This window comes from Panthera pardus, unplaced genomic scaffold, assembly GCF_024362965.1.
Source record: "Panthera pardus isolate Hobbes unplaced genomic scaffold, ASM2436296v1 HiC_scaffold_2, whole genome shotgun sequence".
In the NCBI taxonomy this organism is placed as follows: Eukaryota; Metazoa; Chordata; class Mammalia; order Carnivora; family Felidae; genus Panthera; species Panthera pardus.
In genome coordinates, this window is record NW_026526765.1 from 78,938,932 (window position 1) to 78,966,059 (window position 27,128).

Genomic DNA, 27,128 nt, shown 5'->3' on the forward strand with positions numbered 1-27,128 from the left:
CGGATTTAAGGTTTGCTGTGAAAAATCGAACTTTAGGGGCACCTGCCTCTCTTTTCCACCACGAAAAGAAAATGCATTAAAAGAAAATGAGGTAACCAACAAAGGAAAACCCAGGCCCAGCTTTGCCAAGATAGAGAAAGAGCTCCACCAGGCTCAACAGCTTTGCGAAGTGCTGTGCATAGGTTTTCAAACAGCAGAATTCCCTTAAGGCTGTACACTTAACTACTTGTGCTTATTGTATTTTGGAAGAAACAAACATCAGCGTTTAGTCAGGCTATTCAGCACTGTAAGTGCAGGACCTTACCAGAATCTTCAAATTCCAGAACTGGACTCTCAGATCAAGGGACTCCTATCTCTTGGATTAAGATGGGCCAACAAACGAAACTGAAATAGTCCCAGAAATTAGGAAAGAACACAGAGAAACACAATTTTGATAAGTACCTGGTTAAAATTCTGTTTGTGTTAAAGGAAGCTAAGATTAATTCTATTTCGCATCATCAGCTGATATGTCTGCTTCATTAGATCCTCTGGGTGCAATTATAGGTTGGAAAAAAAAAGGCACCTATAAGGGAGGATAAGAGAACCACTGCTCACATCCCCTTTTACCCTTACTTAGATAAACTGGCACACAGCCTCTACATTAAGTCCTCTGGTGTGAGCAAAAATAAACCACTCCAATAAGGGTACATGCTTCAAAGGAAAACATTCACAAGCTCTATCTCTAGGTCCAAAATATCTACTCTTTATTTCTCAGGGTCAATTTCCTCTCAGATCAGGAATAAAATAAGGATGTCCACTCTTGCCACAGCAATCAGACAAGAAAGATAAGTCATTCTTAATTCGTAAGGTGGAAGTAAAACTGTCACTATTTGCAGATGACAATGATACTATGTATAGAAAACCCTAAGGATCTCACGAAAAACCTATTAGAATAATTAAATCCAATAAAGTTGCAGGATACAAAATTAATATACAGAGATCCGTTGCCTTTGTATATACTACTAAGAAGCTCTCAAAATGAGAAATTAAGAAAACTATCCCATTTGTAATTGCATCAAAATTAATAAAATACCTAGGAATAAATTTAACCGAGTAAGTGACACACCTCTATTCTGAAAACTGTAAAACAATGATGAAAGAAATTGAAGACAACAAGTAAATACACAGTAAGATATACTATGCTCATGGAGTAGAAGAATACTGTTAACATGTCTATACTACCCAAAGCAATCTACAGATTAAATGGAATCTCTACCAAAATACCAACAGCATTTTACACAGAATTAGGATTAAAATCTGTATGAAATCACAAAAGACCCTGGGTAGCTAAAGCAGTCTTGAAAAAGAACAAAGTTGGAGGCATCACAATCCCTGATTTCAAACTATAACACAGAGCTGTAGTAATCAAAACAGTATGGCACTGGCACAAAAACAGACACGCAAATAAATCGAACAGAAAAAAAAGTTCAGAAAGAAACCCATGCTTATATGGACAATTAATGTATAACAAAGTGGCACAAGAACATACAATGGAAAAAACAGTCTCTCCAATAAATGGTGTTGGGAAGAGCGGACCACTTTTTACACCATAAAAATAAAATCAAAATAGATTGAAGACCTACATGTGAGCCTGGAAACCATTAAAGCTCCTAGAAGAAAACATAGACCACAATCTCTTGAATGTTGGCCTTAGCAACATTTTTCTCTGTAGGTCTTCTTGGGCAAGGGAAACAAAACCAAAATAAACTATTGGGACTCCATTGAACTAAAAAGGTTTTCCACAGTGAAGGAAACCAACAAAATGAAAAGGCAATCTACTGTAAGGGAAAAGATATTTGCAAACGGTGTTTCTAGTAAGAGAATAATTTTCAAAAACATATAAAGAACTTATAGAAGTCAATACCAAAAACAAAATCCTATTAAAAAATGGGCAGACGACCTGAATACGCATTTTTCCAAAGACGACGTACAGATGGCCAACTGACACATAACAAGATGCTCAACATCACTAATCATCAGGCAAATGCAAATGAAAACCACAATCAGAGATTACCTTACACCAGGTAGAATGGCTAGTATCACAAAGACAGAGCTAACAAGTATTAGTGAGTAGGAGAGAAAAGGGTGGGAACGTAAACTGGTGGAGCCAGGTGCCACAGCCACTGTGGAAAAACGGTATAAAGGTTCCTCAAAAAATTAAAAATAAAAGATTATACCATCTGGTAATTCCACTGCTGGGTATTTACTCCAGAAAAATGGAAACTAATTTAAAGAGATACATGCACCCCTATGTTTACTGCAGCATTGTTTACAATAAACAAGATTTGGAAGTGACCCAAGTGTCTACTGAAAGTAGAATGGATAAAGAGGGTGTTACCCTAAGTCAGATAAGTCAGAGAAAGAAACACTGGATAACTTCACTTATACCTGTAATATAAGAAACAAACAGACTCAAAATACAAAGAACAAACTGGTGGTTGCTGGGGGCGGGGTGGTGGTAGCAGTGGAAGGATGGGTGAAATATAAAGGAGATTAAGAGATATAAACTTCCAGTTATAAAATAAGTAACTCATGGAGATGAAAAGTACAACAAAGAGATTACAGTCAATAAGGATGTAATAACGTCGTACAGTTACAGATAGTGACTATACTTATCGTGGTGAGCACTGTATAATGTATAGAGTTGTCAAATCACTATGTTGTATACCTGAAAGCAATATGACATTGTATGTGAAGTATACTTGAATTAAAAAAGACACAGTAGAGTATTATATACAGTATTTAGAGGAAACTGTTGAGATGGTCAGTAACTGATATGTAATTCTAAAATGACGACTTAACCTATACATCAAGTATCTACATACAAGAAAGCTGAACCTAAGACCTACAAAAGTGTATTTTTTTAGGTACTAGCAGAAAGACAGTATACATGTGTAAGAGGAGGGTGGCGGACTCCTCTTTTAGGGCTGGAATGAGGCCTCTTACCTTCAAAAGAGGTATCAAAATAGGTTTCTCTACCCTCGGAATCTCTTTCCACAGAGCTCTGTTCTAGGCGCACTTCCAGGATTCCAGAGAAATGGAATGGATCAGACTTATTTATTCTTCAGTGTTGCCCCAGGTAATACATGCAGGAACAAGGGCTGCCTTGGCTGCTGGAGGGGTTCTTGGCAGCGGATGGAGAAAGAAGAAACCAAACCAGAGGCGAAGGACACCCACAGCTGAGGCTGCTAGGGTGGTCCAGGGGAGAAGCGTTAATCTCAGTGGCTGGAAAGAATACGCAAGAGTGAAAGGGAAGCAGGCCCAGGGATGACACATAAGAGGCACAAAAATGTAGACTTCCAAAGAGTAACTTCTGTGTACTTAAAACAAGGAAGGCTCTAAGTATAAATAGGCTCCTAGACAGTGAAATAGGCCAGCTTCCTGGTACAGAGCAAAGCAAGGCTAGGCTGGGCATGAGGAGGGAGGGCATCTAGTCCTCAAGTCTTAGCCACTCAGAGGACTCAACATGGCACTTGTTGGTTGCTGTATTCAGATTTTGCATTATGATGAGGCCACCAAGTGTAAGAAGTCATGTTTCTAGATGTGAAGTTAAGCATGTGTGGACAGTGTTACAGGCCTCCACTGCCACTGTGCTTCAGACCAGAGGCCAGAAGTATTCTGAAAGGTGAGAGCCAGGGCTGGAGGCGTAACTCTAGGGGCAGGAATCTGCCCTAGCAGGTCTTGCCTTTGGGGATTGCCCTCCAAAGAGGCGGAGGGGGCAGTGCCATAGATCCTGAGGCCCTAGAGCAGAACCTCTGGCCAATGCCCTAGGCCTTGGTTCAGCAGAGTTATTGCCCAAACCTATGGGGATTAGGAAATCACAGCTTCCGATCATTTTTCACTTCTGAGAAATGATTTGAAAACTAAAAGGGTCTGAAGGTCTTTATAATACACTCACTCTCTACCACTTCTAGGTTCAATTTCAAGTTCCCAGGGCTATTAAAAAAAAGAAAGAAAAAGCCCATTCACGAAAGAGGTGGCTGGAGGTGATGACCATGTATTTCAAGAAGTCAGTTAACTGAAATGCTACAAGCAATAGCCTTGGTCTTCATGTGTGTGAGGCAGGAGAGAGGAAGTCAGCAACACCACTGAGCGCAAACTTGGACACGCGGGCACACTTGAACGTACCTTTAGGTATAAAGATTAAACCCTGACCCCTCATTTCAGGAGGAAATGCAGAGCTGAGGAGCATTTAGTGTTTAAATGCCATCATTATCAATCTACCGTAGCACACATGCAACGTTCTAACACTCACAGAGCCCCACCAGAATTAGCCATTCTTTTAGCTTCAACTCTTAAAATAACCGGCTCACTAGGACACAAAGAACTCGTCTTGCCAGAGACCCAGTTTCACCAAAAGCTCTTTCTACAATCAACAGCACTGTGTTTTCACTGGAAGCCTGTCCAGTTCAGTTCTGTACCTCAGATGTGTGCTGCTATGCTTGTTAGTTATCGCTTAAGTTGAGCATTTTACAAAGTCCTGAAGTTACCCCACCCAGGAGAACACAAAATTCAAAACAGTGGAAGAGCAAGTTCTACTGCAGTCAAAACAAATAAAGACAAGATGGGTAAGGTAGATTTTTCATTGTTCGGCACTGTAGAGTAACTCTTTTTATGTGCCACATTCCACATAGGCAGAAACTGTTTGGGTAGCATTAATTGAAGCCAACAAAAAAGTACCAACCATCCGGTGTTTCCTTCTCGCCCCTTCCTCTCAAAATGTTGACCCAAAGAAAATTTAACAGGGCAGCTAGAAATGTGACAGTAAAAGAAGTTCTGTCAGTTGTGTATCAGACTTAGCCTCTCGTTTAAGTTGTGGAGGATCGTGGATCTGTTTGAAAGGAGCAGAGGCCCATAAGCAGTGCAGGGAGTCCTGCCCAGCTAGCACAGGACTTGTGTTCATCTCATTTACAAATGGAGGATATTTTGAAGGTCTGCTCCTCCTAAACCACAGCTGGGACAGAGGGAGGGGCACAGAGAAGGATGACTCAAAATACAGGGCTTAATAGATATGCAGGTACAAACTTTATACAATTTTAGATGGTTTCTACTAACATCTTCTAAGTCTCTTCATTCTACAGAACAGAGATGGTAAAAGATTAGGACCCAGAGGATTTTAATGCACAGAACAATAGGATGATGTAGCTTGTATGGCAAGAATGGCATAAAGAACCACCAAGGCAGGCCCATTCATCTTACAGAATGATCTTTTACACTAAAAGATAAACCATACAGCTAATAATTTCTTCTCCTTCTTCTTTTCCCCCTTACATATATTTGGAAATCCGTTTCCCTCCAAGAAATTCGCTGAACCCGTATGAAGCAAAGTTGAGTAGCTCCTGGGCCTAAGATCTTATAATCCAGTACAAACAGGAGCTAGGCAGGAAACAGAAAAGGACAAAGGAAGAACACAACCACCTGGAATTATAGCTGACTTCTCTTCTAAAAACTATTTACTGTTTTCATCTTCTTAAAAAAAAAAAAAAAAGTTTATTTTGAGATGGAGAGCAAGACAGGGGCAGAGAGAAAGAGAGAGGGAGAGAGGGAGAGAGGGAGAGAGGGAGGGAGGGAGGGAGGGAGGGGATCCCAAGCAGGCTCCACACTATCAGCGCAGAGCCCGATGCAGGGCTTGAATTCATGAACCGTGAGATCATGACCTGAGCCCAAATCAAGAATAAGACATCTAACTGACAGCCAGGCACCCTGTTTATTGTTTCAATCTTGTTTCTACAAGTAGTAAATAAAGTCAGGGAGGAGAAGGTTATCTAAGATATGCTTTCATGGGTTTTAAAGAGGAGATGGGACCCAGAAAAATGAATTTAAGAATTGGTGACTCTGATGTCAAATTCTGGAAAGTTATTAAAAAAACTCTGGAAAGTTATTTTGGTTATTAAAGACCAACAACCTTCAAAAGTGGCAGCCAGGGTTCTAGATCCTTCTAGGGTATAATGGAATAAGGAAATGCAGGTTCAAGAGAGGGGCCACGTTGACCATAGTGGGTGGAAAGGGAGACTGTGCCAAATACCAGGAGTAGAACCGGTGACCTGTGACAGTGACCAGGGGAAGGGGTATGCCCTGGGTACAGCGAGCAGCCCACCTCTCTGGCCCTTCTTGACACCTGTGACAACTTGCTAAGTAGGAACATCTGCAACCAGCTTATGAATGTGGGCCACTGATGTTCTAGAAAGAAACCCTGAGTGGCTAGTTCTACACACAAGCCCCACAATTCTCCACCAACGGCTGATGTGCTATGTGCTTACACCCAGACAGAGACTGATACCACTTCTGCATCTCCCTCACCACCCCATGGTAGGCCCCGTAAAGCTCGGTGGTTCAAATGCAGCACCAAGTTAATCATACACTTTAGGAGAGAAATGATTACACTGAGCAGGGAGCTACAACTGCAAACTTCTTTCCCATCTGTTCCCCAATATGCTTCAATCACTCTTACTTCCCCTCCCCCCCCACCCCCAGCATTTCTGCAAATGCTAGGACAAGGAGCAATCTTAAAGAGATGGCAAGAATTACCTGCATAAAAGATAATCACAACAAAATAAAGAGCAATTTCAGCCTTTAAAAGTTAGTCACCTGCAAGGAAGTTTCTGATCTCTGGAAGCAAAGGCTTCTATATTCTCAAAGAAAATGCCACTGTCCCCTCTAATAATGCAGCCAGCATGCAAGAACAGTGTCCATATATTCAAAATACAATCCTGCCTATGGGAGTATGAGGCATCTTCCTTAGTCAATAAAAATAAGAATGATCATTATTGTTTAGCTCAGACTATCTCTGTAAAGATACTAAAAACATAATGGGGTGGGGTCGGGGGCAAAAACTTGGCTACAAAGATGTACTAGGCCTGGGTTCAAAAGAGGACAGTCTTCCTGACCTTGATCCAGAGATATGTTTAACATGACAGTTGAAAGCCTTTGAAATGCAGGCACATCTCGCTTTGATTTTGTAACCAACAGAAAATGATCCAGAACACTGGTTTACGTGCCCACGTACTGCTGTGCAACAACAGCTACATGTGAATGGGCGTCAGAGAGGAGGAGAGGACCCAAACCATGCTCTAGGGCCCCACAAGCAAGTATGTTTTACCTCAATGATGCACCTTGGGTTATAGTTTGAAGGAGACAGAAAGCAAGAATGAACCCAACAATCTAAGTCTTCCTATATCTCTAGTATCATCAACCAGTGGAAGTTTTTAGGAATTTCCCAGAAAGTAGCTGGAATTTGAGAATTAGGGATAATTATGGACTTTAATAAATAAGTAGCTGCTGGGCATGGCCTCTTCCTCTCATGCTTTGGATAGGCTCTAAGTACTACTGCCAACAGGATTACCAGGAGCTGGAAGCCCACGGAACGTACAAGGCACCTCAGGGTGCTCACCCACCTGGCCAACAGTCACCTGGCTTGGCCAAGACGAAGAACATACCTCTTTCCCAAATGCAAACACCTTAAGGTAAACTGCCTTCTCTCACTAAAGGAGGAAGCATGGAAAATTCTGTAGCAGTCTATAAAGGCACTTGCCGTCATCCCCAATCTCCCCTCCTACTTACAATTTTGTTTTATTGAGACTGAAGGACAGGATGACAAAGCCAGAGTGATGCACAAAGACAAGATTACATTAAAATAAATTGAAAAATAGAGCTAAGGTATCCAAAGTACTTGTAAGAAATCATTTAAAAAAGTATTCCCATTGTTTAGGCTACTAGGAATACATTTGTAAAGTAAAGAATCTTTTCATCAAATTTACTCCAAAATTGCCTTCTGTAACCATGGCACAAAGCCTAAGTCCACTTAAACAGAGATACACAGATACACAGAGTGAAGTGAACAGGAGATGAAGGAGCTGGCAAAGAGAATGGGCAAGAGATGGCACTGAACAGAATTCTCTCCAGATGATCCGGCGTATTTGTCTGAGGCCCAGGAGAGCTATGCACATGTGTCCTTTTTGGAGCCTAAATAGTGTGGCCGCCTCTTCCCCCAAAACAAAAACTGCTTTTTTTTCCCCCCCTCCCTATTTAGCCAATTCTGCCAGTTCTAAGCCTGTCCCTCTCATCTCTCTTCTCCAGGGCCTGCAGGCCTGAAGCCGCCTCTCACAGCCAAAGGTGGGAAAGACAGCTCTGAGCTGGTGTGGATCTCAGCCAAGGCATGCAGCTGTGCCAGAAACCCCTCAAGCCCCTGGGTGGGGATAAAAAGCTAGCCCTGGCCTCCCCTTTAGCGACACACACACCTACCTGGCAAGGTAGCGACCGCACAAGACTCCTCTGAAGAGAGGGAGACGGGCTGGTGGAAGGCCTAACAAGAGTGGCCTGGAGGAGGCATATCTGTGCCCATCATGATCAACTGGAAAACCACGCTAAGTTTCCCAGGGAAGGAGGACAGAAAGTAGATGACGGTGGATGAGGCCACATTGTTGAGTACTGCAAGTCTAGCTGCCCTAAACTCAATGCTTGCTATGTGGACAAAGAAAAAGGCTTAGCTAATAAATGACCCCTTGAATAGAGATGACTTCACTTTCATTGCGTTTAGATTTTTTCCTCCTACATTTTGTCTTTCTGTGAGGATGGAAAGGTACTAAGGGGCAGGTAGAGATCACAAAGATGACTACCAGATGGCTTGCTCAAGAAGCCAGGTTCCCAGGACTGAGGAAATTATCTCTAGGCCCTCACTGAGCATAACACTGGGGTCAGTGCTTCAGTTCATAGCTGAAGACAGTGAAATGAATGAGTGCTTACATACAACAATTTCAGCAGCACAGTTGGCTAGCCTCTACCATAGCATTGGTCAGCGGTTAAATCTAGTGACACTGTGCACATACGTCATTAAAAATGCTTGACCCCAAGGATGATACAGTAACTCCAATGTGCAGTGCTAAGTTATTAAGGAGCTGGTCTATGTACCTCTTTGAGGTCTCAGTAAAGCTGAGACTCATGCAAAAAAATCTTCTGAAAGATTTTTTAAGAAAGTATTACAGTAGACATCAGGAAAAAAAAACAATCAGATCTTTTTTGGAACTTATTTCCTACGTTCTTTTTGCTTCAGAGCATTTTTATTTTTATTACCATCATTTTTTCATTGCTTAAAAATTTTTAAAGGTTTTATTTTGGCCCTGGGTAGGTAAAAGGAAATTGTGCTGCAAAATTTTAGGCCCTTCGTTGTGTTTCACCAGCACAGATCATATCAGCATTGAGACAGATCTTCAGCAGTAACCTTCCAGATATTTTGGGGGGCTTTGCAGAGAGTTGAAAAAAGTAGAAGGGAAACAAAACAAAACAACACAACAGAACTACCAGAGGTCGCAAAGCCATGGAGTCATCTGCTGCTGAAAAGCATGGTCACCAGATGTGGGGAACTACTTTCCAGCAGTGCACGTAAAGACCACACGTTCTCATTGCCTGCTTGAATTTAAGTCAGAGGATGGTTTTTCTCCTACATCCTTTTTGGAATGGGTGAAACTTCTGATCATTACAAAACTGAGGGAGAAAGCAAAGTTGTACTTTTTATTTATTTGCTAAAAACTATGACAGATTCAATCACAACTGAAATGGAATGACCTAAAATACTTCAGTGTCAATTGTTCCATTTATGTAATATTAATACTCATAACAAAATTCATTGTCCCCAAATATTTCACCACAATCAGTAAAAAGTATAGAATTTTGAAAGGCTAAGTAACAAGTAGACGTGACACGTGATTGGATGGAAGGCATGGAAAATTAAATTTAGGGCTTGTGAAAAGAACCAATATTTTCTTGTGCACAAAGCACTTACTAATCTCAAAGGTATTGTGAAGGCCCTCTAAACCCTCAATTATCTACACGATCAATGATGACTCTCTCCATTCCCAGTGGAAGTGCCTTCTTGAATCTTCAGCCTCATATTTTCCCAAAGACTATCCCCAGGTTTTATGCACTATGACTCTGCAGCAATGATGGATTTTTGGCCATGATTTGCGTTATAAGTTCATAATTGTGTACCTGTCTACCATAACTTACAGCATTTTAATATATAGACAAGAAAAATTATTTGCATGCTTATAAAAACCAGAGGAGGTAAAGTTTACTTGCAGGATTTGGAAAGGCAAGCCTGGGCTTTTATTGGGAGTTAAAGCATAAACATTTTTGAGTCCACCTAAAATGTTTGGACTAATGTAACAGACTTCTTTGTTCAGAGCAATGACTTCTAATCTTAGATTTGTGACACCCCTGGGTGTCTCCAGCTATCTCTGGAGGGGTTGTAAAATTACCTCCACAAAATGCCAAGTAAAATCATTTAAATTCACTTAAAAATACGCCACACGTGTTCAGAGGCAAGGGAGGGTGTCCTGGAATCAAAAGAGCCGTCATAACTATTACAAAAGCTTGATCCTTGTCAACTATCTTTCAGTCCAAACCAACTGATGAACAGATAAAGGAAAATGAACAAGATGAGATAGCCTGTATGTGTGATTCTGTAGTTGGGAGAGACAGGGAAGGAGCTGGTTATTTGGGACAGTCTTTTTTTCTGGAAAACCTTTTTTGACCTCTGTATTTACTTACTAATGCCTGAATTAGCACTGACTGCCAACTGGGAATCCAGTTCATAGCCCTTCACCTAGTTGCACTGACAGTGGTGCCTTAAAGTTGGTTCAGATGATCTCCATTTGGCATTAGCTTCTTTAACGCAAGTACACACACACACATGCACGCGCGCGCGCACACACACACACACACACACACACACAAAAACACAGACAAGGGCAGCTATGCAGGGTAAGCTTAACTTAATTTTGTTAGTTTTCCCCTCAGCTTAATTAAAATGTTATCCTGAGATTACGACAGGGATTATACATCACTGCTCCACAATAGCCAATTCTAAAATTCCTTGGTCACGGCAACATTAATAACTAAAACACAATTGTGGCTTTGCCACTGGGAAGCTGGCTTATAGCCATTACATTTTACTATAGCTTCCAAATTTCCAATAAAATATGTTTCCTGATGGGTTATTGCCCCAGGTTTGATAGCTTTCTTTACTTGGAACACCCACTTTGGTCATCTGATAAATAGGAACATGGATTTCTTCAACAAGAGTCACACTCAAAAGACCTCACAGAAAAAAAAAAGTATACATTTTCCCATTAAACAGGCCTGCCTTTCTATAGAGAACTCAACTTCGGTGTTTTTTGTTTTTGTTTTGTTTTTTGCATATCACTGCTTAGTTGTACTAAGACCCACATTTTACATAAGCCTAGAATTCCAGAGAAATTCTTTACTAAATGATTTTCATTTAATCTTTCATTCACCCTGTTAATTGCATGCCAAGAACAAGAAAACGTTCCTTTTAAACTGTCTTTTGTATCATACTTCAAAAATTGTCTGAAGAATCAAACATCTGCAAGTTATAAGAAAGAAAAAAGTATACTTGCCTTATTTGTAGCAGTAGCACTGGATCCAGGGACCACGGGCACATTTGTCACTTGAACTGAAAGATAATTATTATCTATGAGTGGCCAGGCTCCTTCCACTTTGCATGTCTGAAAGTGATCCTTGAAAGTTCTAAGGTGAGGATCTCCGAACAAGCCACAAAAAAGGTAACTGGGAGGGTTCAGGTCCCCTCCCCTGTGTTCTCTGGCTCCTGCATGGCTGTGATAGTTACAAGGGTCATGGGTCACTTCGGGGTTGGTAGAAGATGTGGGTCCATCCTTAGAACAGTTCCTCTGGCTCATGAGGTCACTGATACCCAACACAGCAGAATGGTACACCAGGTTACCACGGCAGGCTTTTGAAGTTCGCTGGGTGCAGCCAGCATAGGCACGCAGGGCCTTGCAAAACTCAGAGTCAAAGCCGTCAATGGCAGAGTTCAGGTGTGAAGTGAGGGACACAAAGTCCGTGGTACATTTCTGGATTCGACATTGGGCTGGCTGTTGGCAGTCACCTATGAGAAAAAAGATAACACCAAACGTTTTTTAAACGCTTCACAACTTCCTGAGCTACATGAGAAAATGACACTGTCCTTTGGGAACAGTTTGTTCTATTCCATACACTCCTATTTTAAGAAAGCCTTCAGAACTAGGGTTGCATTGTGCTTCTTTTTCCCTCACAAATTAAGCCACCGGGAGAAAAACTGCATGCAATCAGTTACCTTAAAACTTTAAATCATGAACCACTATTAGGGAACATGAGTCTGAGCCCAGTATTCTCATGTTAAAATTAAACGGAGTATTTGATCACTTTGCTATTGTTTATAGATTTTGAGAAAGATTCCTCTGCTCTAAGGCCAAGTTAAAGATGTGAACTTTGTTTTGATTTTGCTAAGTGTATAACTCATTCGCTTTGGAAAGCACAAAACCATGATTAAGGTTCCACACATTAGGTAGGGATCCCTAAATTTATAGCATTAGTTAAAACACCTTTACTTGATTCTAGTACAGCTACAGGGTAAGAATATCAAGAGAAAATCCAGGTACTAAGTTATTCTGCATTTCCTTAAGGATGTTTATTGACAAACTGTATATAAACCTACAATCTCCTGGATGCTACAAAGTGTAAATGTTCTCTTAAAAAAAATAAAGTCAAGGGGCACCAGAGTGACTCAGTCAGTTGAGCATTCGACTTTGGCTCAGGTCATGATCTCACGGTCAGGGAGTTCTAGCCCCTGAGTTCGAGCCCTGCATCGGGCTCTGTGCTGACAGCTCAGAGCCTGGAGCCTGCTTTGGATTCTGTGTCTCCCTTTCTTCTCTGCTCCTCCCCCACTTGTGCTGTCTCTGTCTCTCAAAAATGAATAAATGTTAAAATAAATAAATAAATAAATAAATAAATAAATAAATAAAGTTGATCGTTTAACCAAGCTGCAGATTTACTTCTCCCTTAACACCTGTCACCATTGGATCCCAGATCCCAAGCAGCTCATCAGGAAGAGTACACTGAATCAAAAAGGACACCACACTGAAATCATGCTGCACAGGCAGATGACTGCACCAAGTGTGTTTTATCAGAACCAAGGAAACATAGCACACAGAATTCTTAGAACATACATAAATGACTTTTTTCCTTAGGTCGACAGTTCCAATATACCTAATGACTTAGGCAAAGTTAAAATGAAGTAATGAAAAACCACCTACTACTGCCCTACTATTTGACAGTTTTCAAATGATGTTTTGCCACTAGCTTCTCATATAAAAAAATAAAAACCTCTCAAAGCATAAAAAGATGTAAGAATTGCCAATACTAGGTCAGTTGTATGTGCCAAACAGTTTAATATTCTGGTCCTTAAAGTGGGAACTCTAGAATTACTGAAAAGGAAAGTACTTTTCTTAATCATCCACCTCAAGTTTTATGGAAACTAACTAAGACATATTTTGTGTTACTTCCACATTCTTTTTAGGTCATTGCACTGGAGGAAGTTTCAATCCTTTCAAGTCTTAGGTACCTCAGCTGAGAAATGAGGAGACTGTTCTAAAAAGAACTTCATGATCTTTTACAGGCATAAAATATTTTACAATTCCTATTCTAGACGTGGGGGGGAAAAAGAGTATCATTAAGTATATAATTATTTTAAGACGTGGACACAAACTTCAGGATACTATCAAGATTTAGGACTTCATCTGATGAAGACTTAAAACTAACCCTAGTAACGTTCCAGAAAGATACTTTAATCTTTTCAGTATTAAAGTACTTTTAAGCCTGAATGAAACAGCCTGTAATCTGTTTCTAGCTTGAATTCAGCAGAAAAGACTGCAAGATGACAACCTCTCAAGCCACCTCCCCACCATTTTTAAATTTCAAAGACCAAGAAGAGAAAAATGTAGTCTAGATAGGGCATTTACTTTAACCTGAATTAAAAAAAAAACCAAAAAACAGTATTTTAATATTTTGGAGCTATGGACTTACAGCTATCACTAAATCACACTCAAAAAAAAAAAAAATCACAAGCACACCTTCATGTGTTTGGCATATTTCATGTTTACTCATTCCAGAGTTGGTAAAAAGCAGCTCCTGTATTTATACATTTCCTCTCTCCAAAGTAGATCAAGTCAAGTCATTTTCAACTGTTTTTACTCAAAAAAACCCAATCAACTCAAAAGCATTAAAGCGATTTTACAGTTAGGAAATTCAGGACAAAGGGAAACTACAGGCCTTGTCCTGGCTGGATCACAAATGGGTAGAGCAAAGCCCAGGGCGCAATGCCTTTCCTCAAACCCGTTTTCGTTCCTCATATCACATCTCCTCCACATTCCTGAGTCTCACACAACAGTAGCTGATGGCTTAAAGACTTGAGCAACTACTGTATCAATTATGTTTTTCTTTTTAAATCAGAGTCATAGCAAGCAGAAAGCAAGGAAATGAAAACTGGGCCAAGATCACTCAATAATGAAGAGCTCCTGGACTACAATTTAAATGACAGCACAAGAACTTTCCGCTAAACTTCCAGTGCCTATTTGTTCTTTTTATGGTCTATAAAATCTATCCGAGCATACACTTACTTATAATTATTTCAAATAGTCATAAAATATTCCAAAGTAAGAGCATGAAATGCAAATGCAACTGTTCAGAAAATAATTTAGATTCCCACCTCCTTTTTCCTTCCTCCCCCAGGCCGCCCACCCCCCACTCCTTCCCTTTTTTATAGCAGGCAGGTGCTGATTCTTTTGAGAAATGACACATAAAACAGAACTCCTTGGGTTCTTTTGTTTGGGATGAGGTTTCTAACAGCCTTTCAAATAGAGATGATGGGAAAGAGGAGGGCTAACTAGAGAGTGCATCTGGGTCAGCAGTTTCAGCCCCACTGCAGGCTCCCGTATAATGACTAATTTGCAGCATACACCCAGAAATATCCAGGCTTCATGAATTTATAATGACAGTGCACACTTTGCCTGTTATAGGAGGTAAAGTAAGCTTCCTGTCAAAATGCCAAGAAAATGCAGAGCAGAAACAATCTCAAGGATGTAGCCAACAAGGCCATGAAGTGTATGAGTAAGCAAGTAACTCCCATATTGGATCTCCATTCAGGAATTGTAGAGATTTGCTTAAAGTGGGGGATGGGGGCGGGGGGGAGGTAGGGAGCAAAGTATAAAAGTTCTTTTTTCATTTCCTAAGGGCAGAAATCAAAACCTGCAGTTACAGATCTCTTCATTTTTGGAGCCAGGTCATCTATGATTGGTGTGGTACTATTTTCATTCCAGTTAATGAAAGTGCTAAAGGATTTGTGGGTCTAGCGCTCTGATTAATGATTCAAAGACTTCACCATTCAAGACCCATTTCCTTGATGCCAGGACTGCACGTGTGAACTTGCCACACAATCACCAGTTTATAATAAAAGAAATAAGATATGCTGAAGCTGAATTAAGTAAAATGCAGGGACATATGGGGTGCTGTGGCAAATTATATGGATCCAGGCATAAAACATATGGTAGCCCATCTGCAAAGAGCACTCGGCTAGGCTCCCTTCTCTGAGAAACAATCCTTGTATGATCAAGAGAAAAATGCTTCAAAGCTATCTTTCAAAAGGAGCCCTTTCTTCCATAACCAAATTAATCACCCAACCCCAACAAGTTGTCCATAGATATCACTCACCACAGAAACTCTAGGTAGAATATAGCAGTGACTTTAAGTGAGGGCACATTAAGATACTGAGAGGAGTTTCACATTCCAAGTTTTTGAAATAACGCACCTTAATTTTCAAAAACATTAAAACAACTTCTTAGGGCTTTCATTATTGGCCAGAAAAATCTTCAAGGACCACATTCCAGTTCTGTAATAGAACTCTCTGGCAACTAAGAGAAACAATATTCCAAGCAGTCAAGAGGGACACACAGTCCTACCCAGTACTTCAATTTCCATTTCAAGAAACCTACACTTTGACATTATGAACATATAGTCTTCACACAAAACACTTATGAATGTAACTTTTGACACATCATGAAAATTTTCTTGGAACCATAAGCAGATTGACATTATTTTCTAAGGTTCTAAAGTCAGTCATTTAAAGCCTTAATCATTGTAAAACTTACTATTACACTCTATGTTTCCCCAAGTGAGTGTTAAAATGCAGCTGTTCCATCACAATGCAAAGTTACCAAAAGTAAATTAAGTCTCCTCAAATGCCACATTTTTTTTTTCCATTACTTAAAAGACCTCCCAGATTTTTAGAAAGGCTGGTATGACTTAATAAATAAATACTACTCCACACAGTTGGGTGGCATTACAGTTCACGATTCTCCAGATCACAGCGTTGAGACTGCTGTCATAAAATACAGGACAAAAAGATCTCAAAGGAAAACTTATCTAATGCTCTAGTTGGTTCTCAAATTAAGAGAATTTAGCTTCAATTTGGCACTAAAGAAATTTTTTAGACAAACTCCTAGACGTAGCACTTATTTATAAAGAGCATCCTAGATACCCCCTCCCTTGAGATACAAACGACATAACACTCTATTAGTGAAACTTACTTCACAACAAAAATAACTATCACCTGCTAGAAGGCTCATCTGTAGGTCTACCTGGCTAAGGACAGAGAACTCACTCCGCTTCCACAGGGGAAGCGCCGACCTCCAGAAAGCAGGGAGATGTGTCAACCCCTCCGGGAACCCGAAAACACGCGGCTTAACCACAAAGCACCAGTTTTTCCACAGAGGTTGAAAACTGAACTAAAAGCAGTTTTGGCAAATACGAAGAAATCCCTGTTTAAAGACGTTTAAGTTACTTCGAGATTAACCCCCCAGGTTTTCAAATTCCGGTGAAAATCTTTACATCTGGTGCGATTTCTTCCCCTCGTCGCCACCCCCAACTCCAGAGAAGCAGCACAAGGCTCCTTGTCTCGCTTCGAAGGGGGCGGCGGCGGTGGAAACCTGATCCCAGCCTGACTTTCAGTAAACACCAATGCAGCGAGCAATAAAGCATCCGGAACGTTTGTCTCGGGGGCGCAGCCCCCGCCGCCCCCGCCCGCTAAATCTTCGATAAGCGACTGTTGGGAAGATTTATCAACGGTCCGAGCCGAAGGCGGGGAAACGCGAGAGGGAGGGGGAGGAGGCCTCTCCTCTGCGCCCAGGGCGCGCCGCACGACCTGCGGGTGCGTTCCTGCCGCTGCGCCCCGGCAGAGGTGCAGGGCTGGAGCCCATGAGGCCTCTACCGTCTCACCACGCCACGCCGCCCTTCTGCCCCAACGTGTGCCTTCGGGAGTGTTTGGGAACAAAGCACTTGGACCTGCAGCTGGTTACCCTCGCGCGCGCGCCTCATACCTGCGTGGAGCAGCCCGAGGCTGAGCAGCAGCAGCAACGCCAGGGGCGGCGGGCAGAGCTGGGGGCGGTGGCGCTGCTCAGCCCCGGCGGCAGCGGCGGAGGCGGCGGCGGCGGCGCAGGAAGGTGCTGCTCTCAAGCCCATGCCCGTCCATGCAGGTCTCGTGGGCTCCGGCGAGGGCGGCGGCACGGGCGCCGTGGCGGGTTCGGGGCCGTGGCTGCGGCATGGACCGGGGGACGTGCCTCGCTTTCTCTTCTTCCTCCTTCAGGCCCGCGTCGGATACGGGCCGCCGCCACCGCCGCAGCGAAAAGCGCGCCGCGGGCGGAGCGAGGCGGCGGCGGCGGCGGCAACGGGGCGCAGCGGCATCGCGGCGGCAGGCGGGGCAGAGGGGGCGGGAGAAAAGACACAAAGACGGTGAGCTTAGTGCCGAGCCCGGCCCCCAAAGCGCGGGCGCCCTGGTCCCGGCCAGCGTGGGTTCAGCGGGCGTGGACCCACTGGAGGCGCGCCCAGCCCTAGCGAGCAGCCGCCTGCAGCCCGGATATCTCTGTGCCGCGACCCCGCGGTCAATCAATCTCAGCCTTGCACTGCCGCCCCGCCCTCCTCACGCGCGCCAATCCGCGTCGTCTCCACCCCCGACCTAGCCCCTCCCTCTCACCCCATTGGCTGCAAGCGCTGGTCCACTGGGCTCAGCTGGCCACTCGCAGGGGACAAAGCGCCCGCCCCCGCTCCTGCTCCCACCCTCAGATTGCTCATTGTAATTTGAGTTCCGCGTCCGCCTGTTGAGAGTCCTGTCCGCCGCGCCCGGGCCCAACCTCCTTCGCGCTCCCTCCTCTTCTATTCCCTTCACCCCTTTCCGCGATTTACTGTTTCCTCCTGTCCTACAGAAATTGGCAACGGCTACTCTCTCTTGCCGGCGTTACAAAGGAAGCGGCCTTTGACTTTCCTTTTAATTAATGTGATTGGGTTCGGCTTCCCTGTAAGGTGTTGTGTGCGTATGTGTTTTAAGTCACCCCCAGTCTGTCACTCCTGCTCCAGCTCCTGCTCCTGAGAGGAAGTGGGCGCTTTTACCAGGCGCCTGGCGGCAGGTCTCTTCGCAGCCAATCACCTCTGCGGAACCGTGTTCCGAGCCCTTTCCGGACGTTTGGTAAAACTAGCACCCCACCGCGTTGAAAATCCGATTGTAACTCGCGGTCCGGAACAGATCGGATGGGCTGGGAAGGTACCCACCAGCTCCCGGTGGAATTCGCTAGCAGCTGTTCGAGGCTCTGGCGTTATTGTTCCTCTGACATTTCCCTTCCTGAATGCAGCGGGGAGGAGTCTGAGAGTGGGCGAACTTCAACGTGTTGTTACAGTGTAATTAGATTAATGAGGATAGTGAGTTTTTAATGCAGTGTAGAGTAATTATGCCATGATTTCTTGTTGCTTGGTGGCTTTTCCACACATTTTCGCGGTCTTACTATATTAATTTAATGGCAGATCGGTTTCCACTTTTGCCACTTGGATGTATCCATAAATGAGGAAGAAACCCCAACTGTGTGCCACAAAAGAGGTTGGCAAGTGGAGACACAGGAAAGCATGTTGTGAGGTTGATGATAGGTTCCAATCTGTTATCAGTAGGTGTGAAGTGGTATCTAATCTAAAAGATGGCTTCAAAGGCTCGGAGTTACTTCGACGGCCCTTGCCTTTGCCTTTCCTCCAAAGGGCTCAGGGCTGCCATTTTAAATTCACTTATAGTCAAATTGTAGCTTGCAATTCTACCCGCTCGCTACTCATAATCTCTAATTGGTAATTTCGTATCAACCACGGACACGTTAATATTCCACATGTTACAATGTGCTAATCAATGGACTAGGATAATTGAGGGCAAACCTTACATCATTCCGGCTTACTCATTAGACACATTATGAACTGTACAAACCACTAGGTCCCTAAAGAAGAATGCCTATTTTTACTGTAACTTTTCATTACTTATTACATACTATGATGACTCAAGTGGTAAACACACCTTTCACTGCCCAAGATATAATCCAAGCCTTGTGTATATCCATAATATGCTTAATAATAGCTTCAGAGTTGCCTGGAGAAATGACTTTTTTTGCAGGAGGAGTTATCTGATACGATTTTTAGATAATATTATGGAGTAAATACTATGGGACTAAAAATTTACTCCCTTGCAATTACTACATAAATCAAAGAACTAAAGTTAATGAAATACTGGTCAACATATTTTTTTTTTAAAGTAATCAAATGTGAACAGTTTTGCAAAATATGTTGCCAACAAAGACTACTAACAGTAAGATGGTTCTTTTTCCTTAACCCAAGATTTAATTTGACCCTTATGAAAAAAGCATGACAATTTATTCACCATACTTCAGAACACATAACCAAAAGTTAGGGATCAAATTCAGTTTAGTTGGGGTCTTTTCGCTGTCATTACTTGCTATGATTCCACCCTGCCCCCAGCCTCCACTTTCCCCACCTCCATATCCTGTTCCTTAGACACACACTGCTCTAAACTATCTTATCAATAGAGGGCGTCCTCGAGTCACCACAAATTCGGCATCGGAATGGAACTGTTCTTTAGAGGGAAAACTTCATTTTCTCTAAGGTGCTTTATTGCTCATCTGTTGTAAAATTTGACAAGCTCAAGATTTATACGCCTAACAATTCATTTTTTATTACCACATAAGTGTTCAGCCGGCTAGAGTAAAATGTTAATTTTCACAATTAAACCGCAAGGTGGTTCCTGTTTTCAAGACTTAAGGTCAGTTGACACACTCGCAGGGTTAATTCGGACTGGTTAGCAAGATCCCCCGAATTGGCTTGGAAAGTAAGAGCGTGGTGAATGATCGCTTATAGCGCATCCACTCCTCCAGCTCGAATGCTGCAAGTTAGGAGAATTTTAAGATTACACAAAGAAAAATCTGGGTATTCCCCCCCACCCCCCGTAAAATCAATGACTTATAAAAGTTTTACATTTTAATCAGGAAAAAAAAAATCGTGAAGTGACAGCTCGCACAACTCACAAACGCACCCTATTCCTTGCCATCTCTAGTCTTTCTCCCTTCATCTTTTTCAGGAAGAAAAGATGAGACCAGAACAGCACAATTAGGGGTCACAGCAAAACGTCCCATGGTATGAACGTGCGAATGGATAGAATTAAAACACATGCCAGCAACATTAATGGGTTCTAAATAAGAATTACAGGTTTATTTACCTGAACCCATACATGATGTCTTAACTATTCCCATTAATATATCTCCATTTCCATAAATCTAACACGAGGGTCTCTCTGCTTAACAGATCACCTAGGACAGAGGAGCTACCAGGGTAGCCATTTGTTCAACCCATTCTAGAGTAAAGGCCCCCTCGCTGCTCCCCAGTCCAGGGTGGACGCAAAGCTGGGGCTAAAATAGCCCTGAGTCCCACAGCCCAGCAGAAAGCAGCTAGTGGATTGTACTTACATCATTCTTAACCCTTCCGCTCCTGGAGGGGGCTTGGCGGGATCAGGGGGCCCCTGAGCTCCTGAGCACGCAGGACCTGGGTGTGAGAGAAGACCCCAAAGCCTGGCGTGAGCGCTGCGCCCCCGGAAGGAGAGGGCCCGGGGCCTGAGTGGGGCTCATCACCCGAGCGTACACAACCGGCCCCCACGATCCCTGCGGGCTCTGCAGCGGATCGCACCGCTCAAAGCGGCAGGTGCAAAAAGCATTTGGTAGCCGCTTGCCAGCGCGCGGAGGTAATGCGCTTCCTGTCCATTTATCTCAGGAAACCAGCGCAGCCTTCCCTTCCAAACAAAATTAACCTCTCATTAGCCAGCCACTCACTCCGGAGAAGGCCTTAAAAGCTTTACCAGCTCGCTAATGTATTTAGGCTTTTCTTCCAGGCAAACGCAGCCGCGGTGGTGACTGTCATCATCAGCCCTGGGGGATTCCTCTGGGCTCCCCTGGGAGCCAAGCGCTTACCGACCCCCAGCCTCAAGTCTGGGAAACTCTGGCCAACCTGGATCTGTTTGCGGTACTAGTAGACCCGACACGCCTGAACGGACTTCGTGCCATAAGTAGCCCAAACAAGTTCCCACTAGTTTGAAGAGCGCCCCTCCTATTAAACAGCTCTCCTATCCTCAAGAAATGGGGAGGGGTACCCGGGAAGAACTTCTACGGCCAGCTGTTCCTGGGCCATGGGCGCTGACCGTCCTTTACAGCGCAAGCCCTGTCCGCAGCGGGTACGTGAAGCAGTGATTAGAGGTATGGGGCGTAGTGTAAGCTAGGATCTAGCCGATTCCAGGAGTGGAAAATTCAAATGTAGTTCTGGGTCTGCAAGTGGCAAAAAGAGGCCTTTTGGAGCCCTGGGGTTTTCTCACCCTGGCCCCCTGCCGCCCTGAGGCTGGCAGATTTATACCACACAGGTGGAGCAAGACCTAAATAAAATAGTCCCGGCTGCTGCCTGCCGCTCGCCCCCCACGTCCCCCTGGCCCACCGCAAACTTCGACAAAATAAACAACTCACCACAGGCATTCCCTTGTCTGCAGCGCGACGCTTGCCAGCTGGGAAAATAAGCCGCAAGCCACGCGGCGGGGGCGCAGAGGGAGGGCAGCGCGGCGCCCGCCTCTCTCCCCCAGGTCGGGGCAGCGATACCCGGGGGCAGGAGGGAGGCTCCGCCTCGGGGGCCGCTCTCTTGCCTCCTAGACTGCGGAGTGAGCGCCCGGAGAGGGGATGCACCCTTCCAGCCAGCGCGATGTCTCCGCCACCCAGGGGAGGGGGCGGGGAGACAAATCTCTCAATTCCGTCCCGCTTTCTCCAAGCGTCTCTCTCCCCCCTCAGGTCTCAAAGAAGACCAAACCCGGGGGCCTTCACCTCACCCCCTCCGGTGTCACACCGCCCCCTGCTGGCACTACCCGGATCTTTCCAGCGCGGCTGAGGAGTGGCGGGTGGCGGCGTCCCCGAGCCCCAGCCTCCAGGCCCGGGCTCAGCTCTCGCCGTTCTCACCGCCTCCTCACCCCAAGTCCCGCACAAAGAGGCCTTTCATGCCGCCAGCGCCACCCTCCGCGCCGCCCTCCACCGGGTCGTGTTGCCTTTGCCCACCCTCGGCACCAACCGATTCCCGGTTGGCGATCGTGCCAGCCGTCTCGGGGCCGGGCGGCAGCGGACACGTGCAGGCTGTTCCCGCTCTGCGCCTCGGCACAGGCACGGATGCGGTCCCGCGCCCGCCTTTCCAGGATTTTCGGTAACTGTGCACCAGCAGCCACAAAAATGCACCCCTTCTTCTCCATAAATGATCTCTGAGGGTCTTCCTAGCGTGTATAAATAGTGGGTATGTATGGGGGCGGGGGCGGGGGTTGGTGTAAGGCGTTGGGGTAGTGGCAGGAACGGCCCTCTGGACTTTCGCTGAAATAAGGAATCTAGAGATCTTTCCTGTCCACCTGAGGTGCCAAAGTGGCAAAGTTTACAGCTTACGAATACCCAGGATAATGATTTGCGAATTGTGAGGGGACGGAGAATTTAAAGAGGCACCTAAGACACAGGTGAGGACTTGTGTTATAGAGAACAAGCCCACAAAGATGTTTGAGGAAGGACAGTTACTTGAATCCCAGTAGAAGGTGTGGAGGGCAAGAGGGAAGCGATTAGCTTTCTTCCCCTAGGCTGATCTTCCAATGTTGAAAATGAGCATCAGAGGTATTCAGCGCTAGCTATCGCTCTGTGCGTTCACTGCCTGGCACGAGCAGGCTGCTTCTTCTTGTCCAGGCAAAGGTTCAAGCATCTTGACTTAGGTAAATCACTTAAGTACCTTTGCCCTCTCCAGCTTTCTTCTATTCTCCTGTCCTCAATATCCCTTAAAGTTTCCTGATCTAACGCTAGAGGCAGCATAGGGCAGTATAAAGAGGACAGAGTGAAAATCCAAGGAGGAGGGTCCTGTCATGACTTTCTGAGTGGGAGTCTTGGGCGACTGATCTGTCTTTGAACCTTGGGGTCACTATCAAGAAACTGTGTTAGGGGCAATGGTCCCTCTGGTTCTTAAATCACGTGACAAGGGAAGCCTCCTCACACTCTGTTTAGGTTCCCTTTTAAAGAGTTTTCTCACCTTGCTTTTTCCTGTCAAAGTGCCAATCAAATTGAAAAATAAATATTAGGGATATTTTAAGGTAAATGTAAGATACATTGAAAAATCCTTTTATTGCTACTTAGAATAATAATAATAATAATAATAATAATAATAAAACCCAAACCAAAAAACTAAAAAGCCTCTCAGCTCCTGGTTCATAGAAACAAGGAATTTTAATGTCCCCCACTCGCTTTGCCTTTGAAAAGCCACACCAACAATCAGCAGCATAGAGCTTTGATTTAGAACCTAAAGGCCAGTCTTATGTTTTTCTTTTTCCTTTTCCTTCCACCAACACAAAGACAAGCTGACACATAGTGGTGAAAAAGAGTTCAAAGCAAGCCTCACGAACCCAGAGAATGTTTCCTAATGCAGACCCAGTCCTTGCTCACTCCCTTGCTAAGGTTGTTTTGGACATTACAGAAATAGTAGGCACAAGCTGCCAGAATCCCCTTCTCCCCACTCCTTCCCATAAATATTGGGCAGTGAACCTGGATGCTAACTTGTCGATCATCATGTACATGCATTCATTAAATCAATACCTTTTCTCTAGCTTCATGATACTTTCCAGGATTTTCGATTCACTACCCACTTTGGAACACGGAGCTTTAGTTCTCCCTCTGGGCAACCTTAGCTGTTTGTTTTCTGTGGAATCTTTTCTGAAACCAAGACAAAAGAGGGTGAAATTTCATAATGAAGTATTAATTCTTGACCTAAAAATCTCTTGCTTCTTCAATTTCATAAAAATTTCAGAATTGCTTAGCTTTCATAGCAATGCACACTTTAAAAAATTATCCACTAAAGAAAACTCTTTAGTATACCTTCACTGGGGGAAAAAAGTTCTTTAAACAATAGTGGTGGAAAAATATTTTGAACTTATCTAATTTGGTTGCTTTCATATGTATTAGTCACCCCTGCCCATGGTCCCATTCATACAAGCTAAAACTGGTTATATTTCTGATTGGACCTTGGATGTTCCATTAGTAAAAGGACATAGCTTTTTTTCTCCCAAAATTCTATCTTGTTCAATGCTCCACGACTTTTTTTTCTCTTACCTCACTTTAATCTTCCTTTTTTTTTCTCATACCAACCAAAATAAACCAAAGATGGGAATAGAAAAGGCACAAGAAATCACTTTTTAGTAAAATTGACCTACCATTTCTGTGCTGTTAAAAAACCTTCTGATGATGCAATGTGTATTTGCACCACCTTCTGATTTTCCACTTAAATGTGATGGAACTTCAGCTTTTAAAATGTTCAGCTAATGTATACATCCAACTCTCCAGTTGTTAAGGTCATAGCTTGTTTACTTTTGATATTTCTCATTTTTTCCTTTTGCAAATTGGGGGAATCATCTCAAATATCAAGTAGCATATGAATCTGTTTTCTAGTATTTCTTGTTTTGGTTTTCTTGCATATTTAGTTGAAAGTCTTCTCTAGTTTCGGACTGATTCTCAATTTGATAATTCCTTTATGTACTCATCATGTTTGAGAGTTATTATTATTGCTAATAAATTACACTATTTTAAATATTAATAGTAATTATAATAATATTGGTAAGAAACGGAATATTTATAAAATAATGCTAGGAGAAATGCTACTTTCTACATGTGGTTAATAAAAATACCTTCTGTAGTTAAATATTATTGAAGTTCCTCAAGATCTCTTTTTTATTTTGGAGGATCATTGTTTAAATTGAGTAATAACATAAAGGATCCAAGACCTACTTTTACTTTTAAAAGGGTGAGAATTTGCTATGCCTTTTTCCCTCTATATAAAGATGTAAGACAGCTGTCTTGAACCATCAGCACATATGATGGTTAAGGTAAAGAATTCAGGTAAGTTGTAAATTTTAAAAATGGAACCTCTGGACACATAGCTGTTGAATAAATAAAAGAATATCAGAATGTGAAACCTATTTTGTTCTTTCAGCAATGTAAGCCTAACTTTCTAGAAAAATCCTGCAGTTCTAAAATACTCCTACATATGTGCATAATAAAACAGGTAAATGAATGCATATTAAATTTATAAAGTCAATATTCATGAAAAAAATATGTGATAAACAAATAGACCATAATCTCCTGGAAGTGCCAGGAGAAAAGCCATATTTTTTGGTCGGCTTGGCATTAGAAAATCTTTTGTCATGAACCATTTAGCCATTCAGCACAGTGTAAAACAGTAGACATGAAGCTACAGGGACTGGCCTTTTTCCTATTGTATTTGTTGATTATTTCACTTGCAGTCATTATACACACATGCTATCTTTTCTGGGTCTTGTAATATGAGTTTTAAGAGGCTAAATATATATACCCCCCAAATATTCACTCTTTTTCATTACATTTGCTCTATAAAAAAAATAAACTTCCAGCAGTTGGAAAATAGTCTTTTTAGAAAGGTAAACAAATGCAAAGTTATTCTTCTGTGAACTGGTTTAGATCTATGGTGGCAATTCATAGTTTCTTTCATTGGCAAAATCTCTATTCAGACACTCACCTGTATACACAGTGGCAAGAAGGTTATGAAAACATTACAGAATGGAATATACTACAATCCTTCAAATTCCATGAAATCTAAGATATATGGGAAATTGGATACCATGTATTCTAATAGTCAATACTACCAATTAAGAATTTTAAGTGCTGTGTTCTAATATAATAGATGATATATGCTTATACTTTACCAATATTAGAGAAAATTCCCCAAGCATACATTTTAATTCAATTTAGTAGATTGGAACAATAATGGGACCAAAGGAATCTGTTCAAATAATCACAAGTACAAAAATAGTAAGTATTCTTTTCCTTCTTCTCTTCTCATATTTCATCATCCCATCATTTCAAATTGTCCAAGCCACATAAAGAGGCTCGGGTCGTGTTTGCGCCAGAAACAAGGCTAGACTCAAGCCTGAGAATGAACCCAGGGATGAAAACTGCATGTTTGTCAGAAGCTTGAGTGAAATAAATCTGGCTGAATTCAGGAGTGGGGTTTGTTTCAAAAGAAGAGGATCCTTTAGGAGTAGGAAAGGATTCTCAGAGGTCAGTCTCTTGCTGCTGAGTTGTTAATATGCTCTTCAGCTGTCCCAGTTGGGACTGTCCATCAACAAAGAATGTGAGGAATGTATGAGTGATACAGGCATCTATGCGAAATAGATGAAGTTCCCTTTCCCCTGCCTCTCGGGGAGGGTTCCATGGGGGAGATAGGAATGCAAGCCCCAGCCCCCTGGTAAGCAATCAGCACCCAGGATACTTGCTCCTCCTTAAAGAAAGGATACTAACTAAATACAAATCCTTTTAATTCTTCCATTAAGCAGCTGATTTTTGAGCACTCACTAATGAGCTTGGCAATCTTCTAAGTCCTCTGGATACTGCTATAAACAATTCAGACAAGGCTCTTTAGAAAGTACATTCTGGTGGTGGAGGGAGAATAAAGGGTTAAATAAGTTAATAAACAAAATAGCTTTAATAATGCTGTAGAGTTTGAGGAACAGGGTGCTATGATAGAGAGTAATAAACGTGGGAAGGAGCCACCATTGAGGGAAGGGACTTTCTAAGATATCACACCTGTAATGAAGGCCTGTAATGAAATGGGGCAAAGGATTCCAGGCAGAGGTCAAAGTTTCAAGGTATGATCAATCTTGGAGTGTTCAAGGAACAGAAAAACCTATGGCAGAAAGTACCTTAACCTGGGAGAATTTTAGAAATTTAAACAGAGTTCTTTAATTCCCAATTGGCATTTGAATGAGGGGAGATTTCTTGTTTGGTTCTAAACCT

General features: G+C 43.0%; 1 protein-coding gene across 3 annotated transcripts in view; it reads right to left on the bottom strand.

Annotated features, from left to right (window-relative positions):
* Positions 1 to 21,974, bottom strand: part of RGMB (repulsive guidance molecule BMP co-receptor b) — a 28,846-nt gene extending 6,872 nt beyond the window's left edge. Inside the window, exons 1-4 of one of the 3 annotated variants that reach the window (XM_019450628.2) lie at positions 21,768 to 21,974; positions 20,727 to 20,802; positions 17,265 to 17,524; positions 11,454 to 11,962 (exon numbers count right to left, since the gene is read on the bottom strand). In XM_019450628.2, coding sequence (XP_019306173.1) covers positions 11,454 to 11,962; positions 17,265 to 17,524; positions 20,727 to 20,731 — 774 coding nt within the window. In that variant the 5' untranslated portion in view covers positions 20,732 to 20,802; positions 21,768 to 21,974. Of the gene's footprint in view, positions 1 to 11,453; positions 11,963 to 17,264; positions 17,525 to 18,489; positions 18,509 to 20,726; positions 20,803 to 21,767 lie in introns of those variants that run through there. The other 2 variants (XM_019450630.2, XM_053907185.1) reach the window with 2 other exon arrangements.
* Positions 21,975 to 27,128: the final 5,154 nt, after the last annotated feature.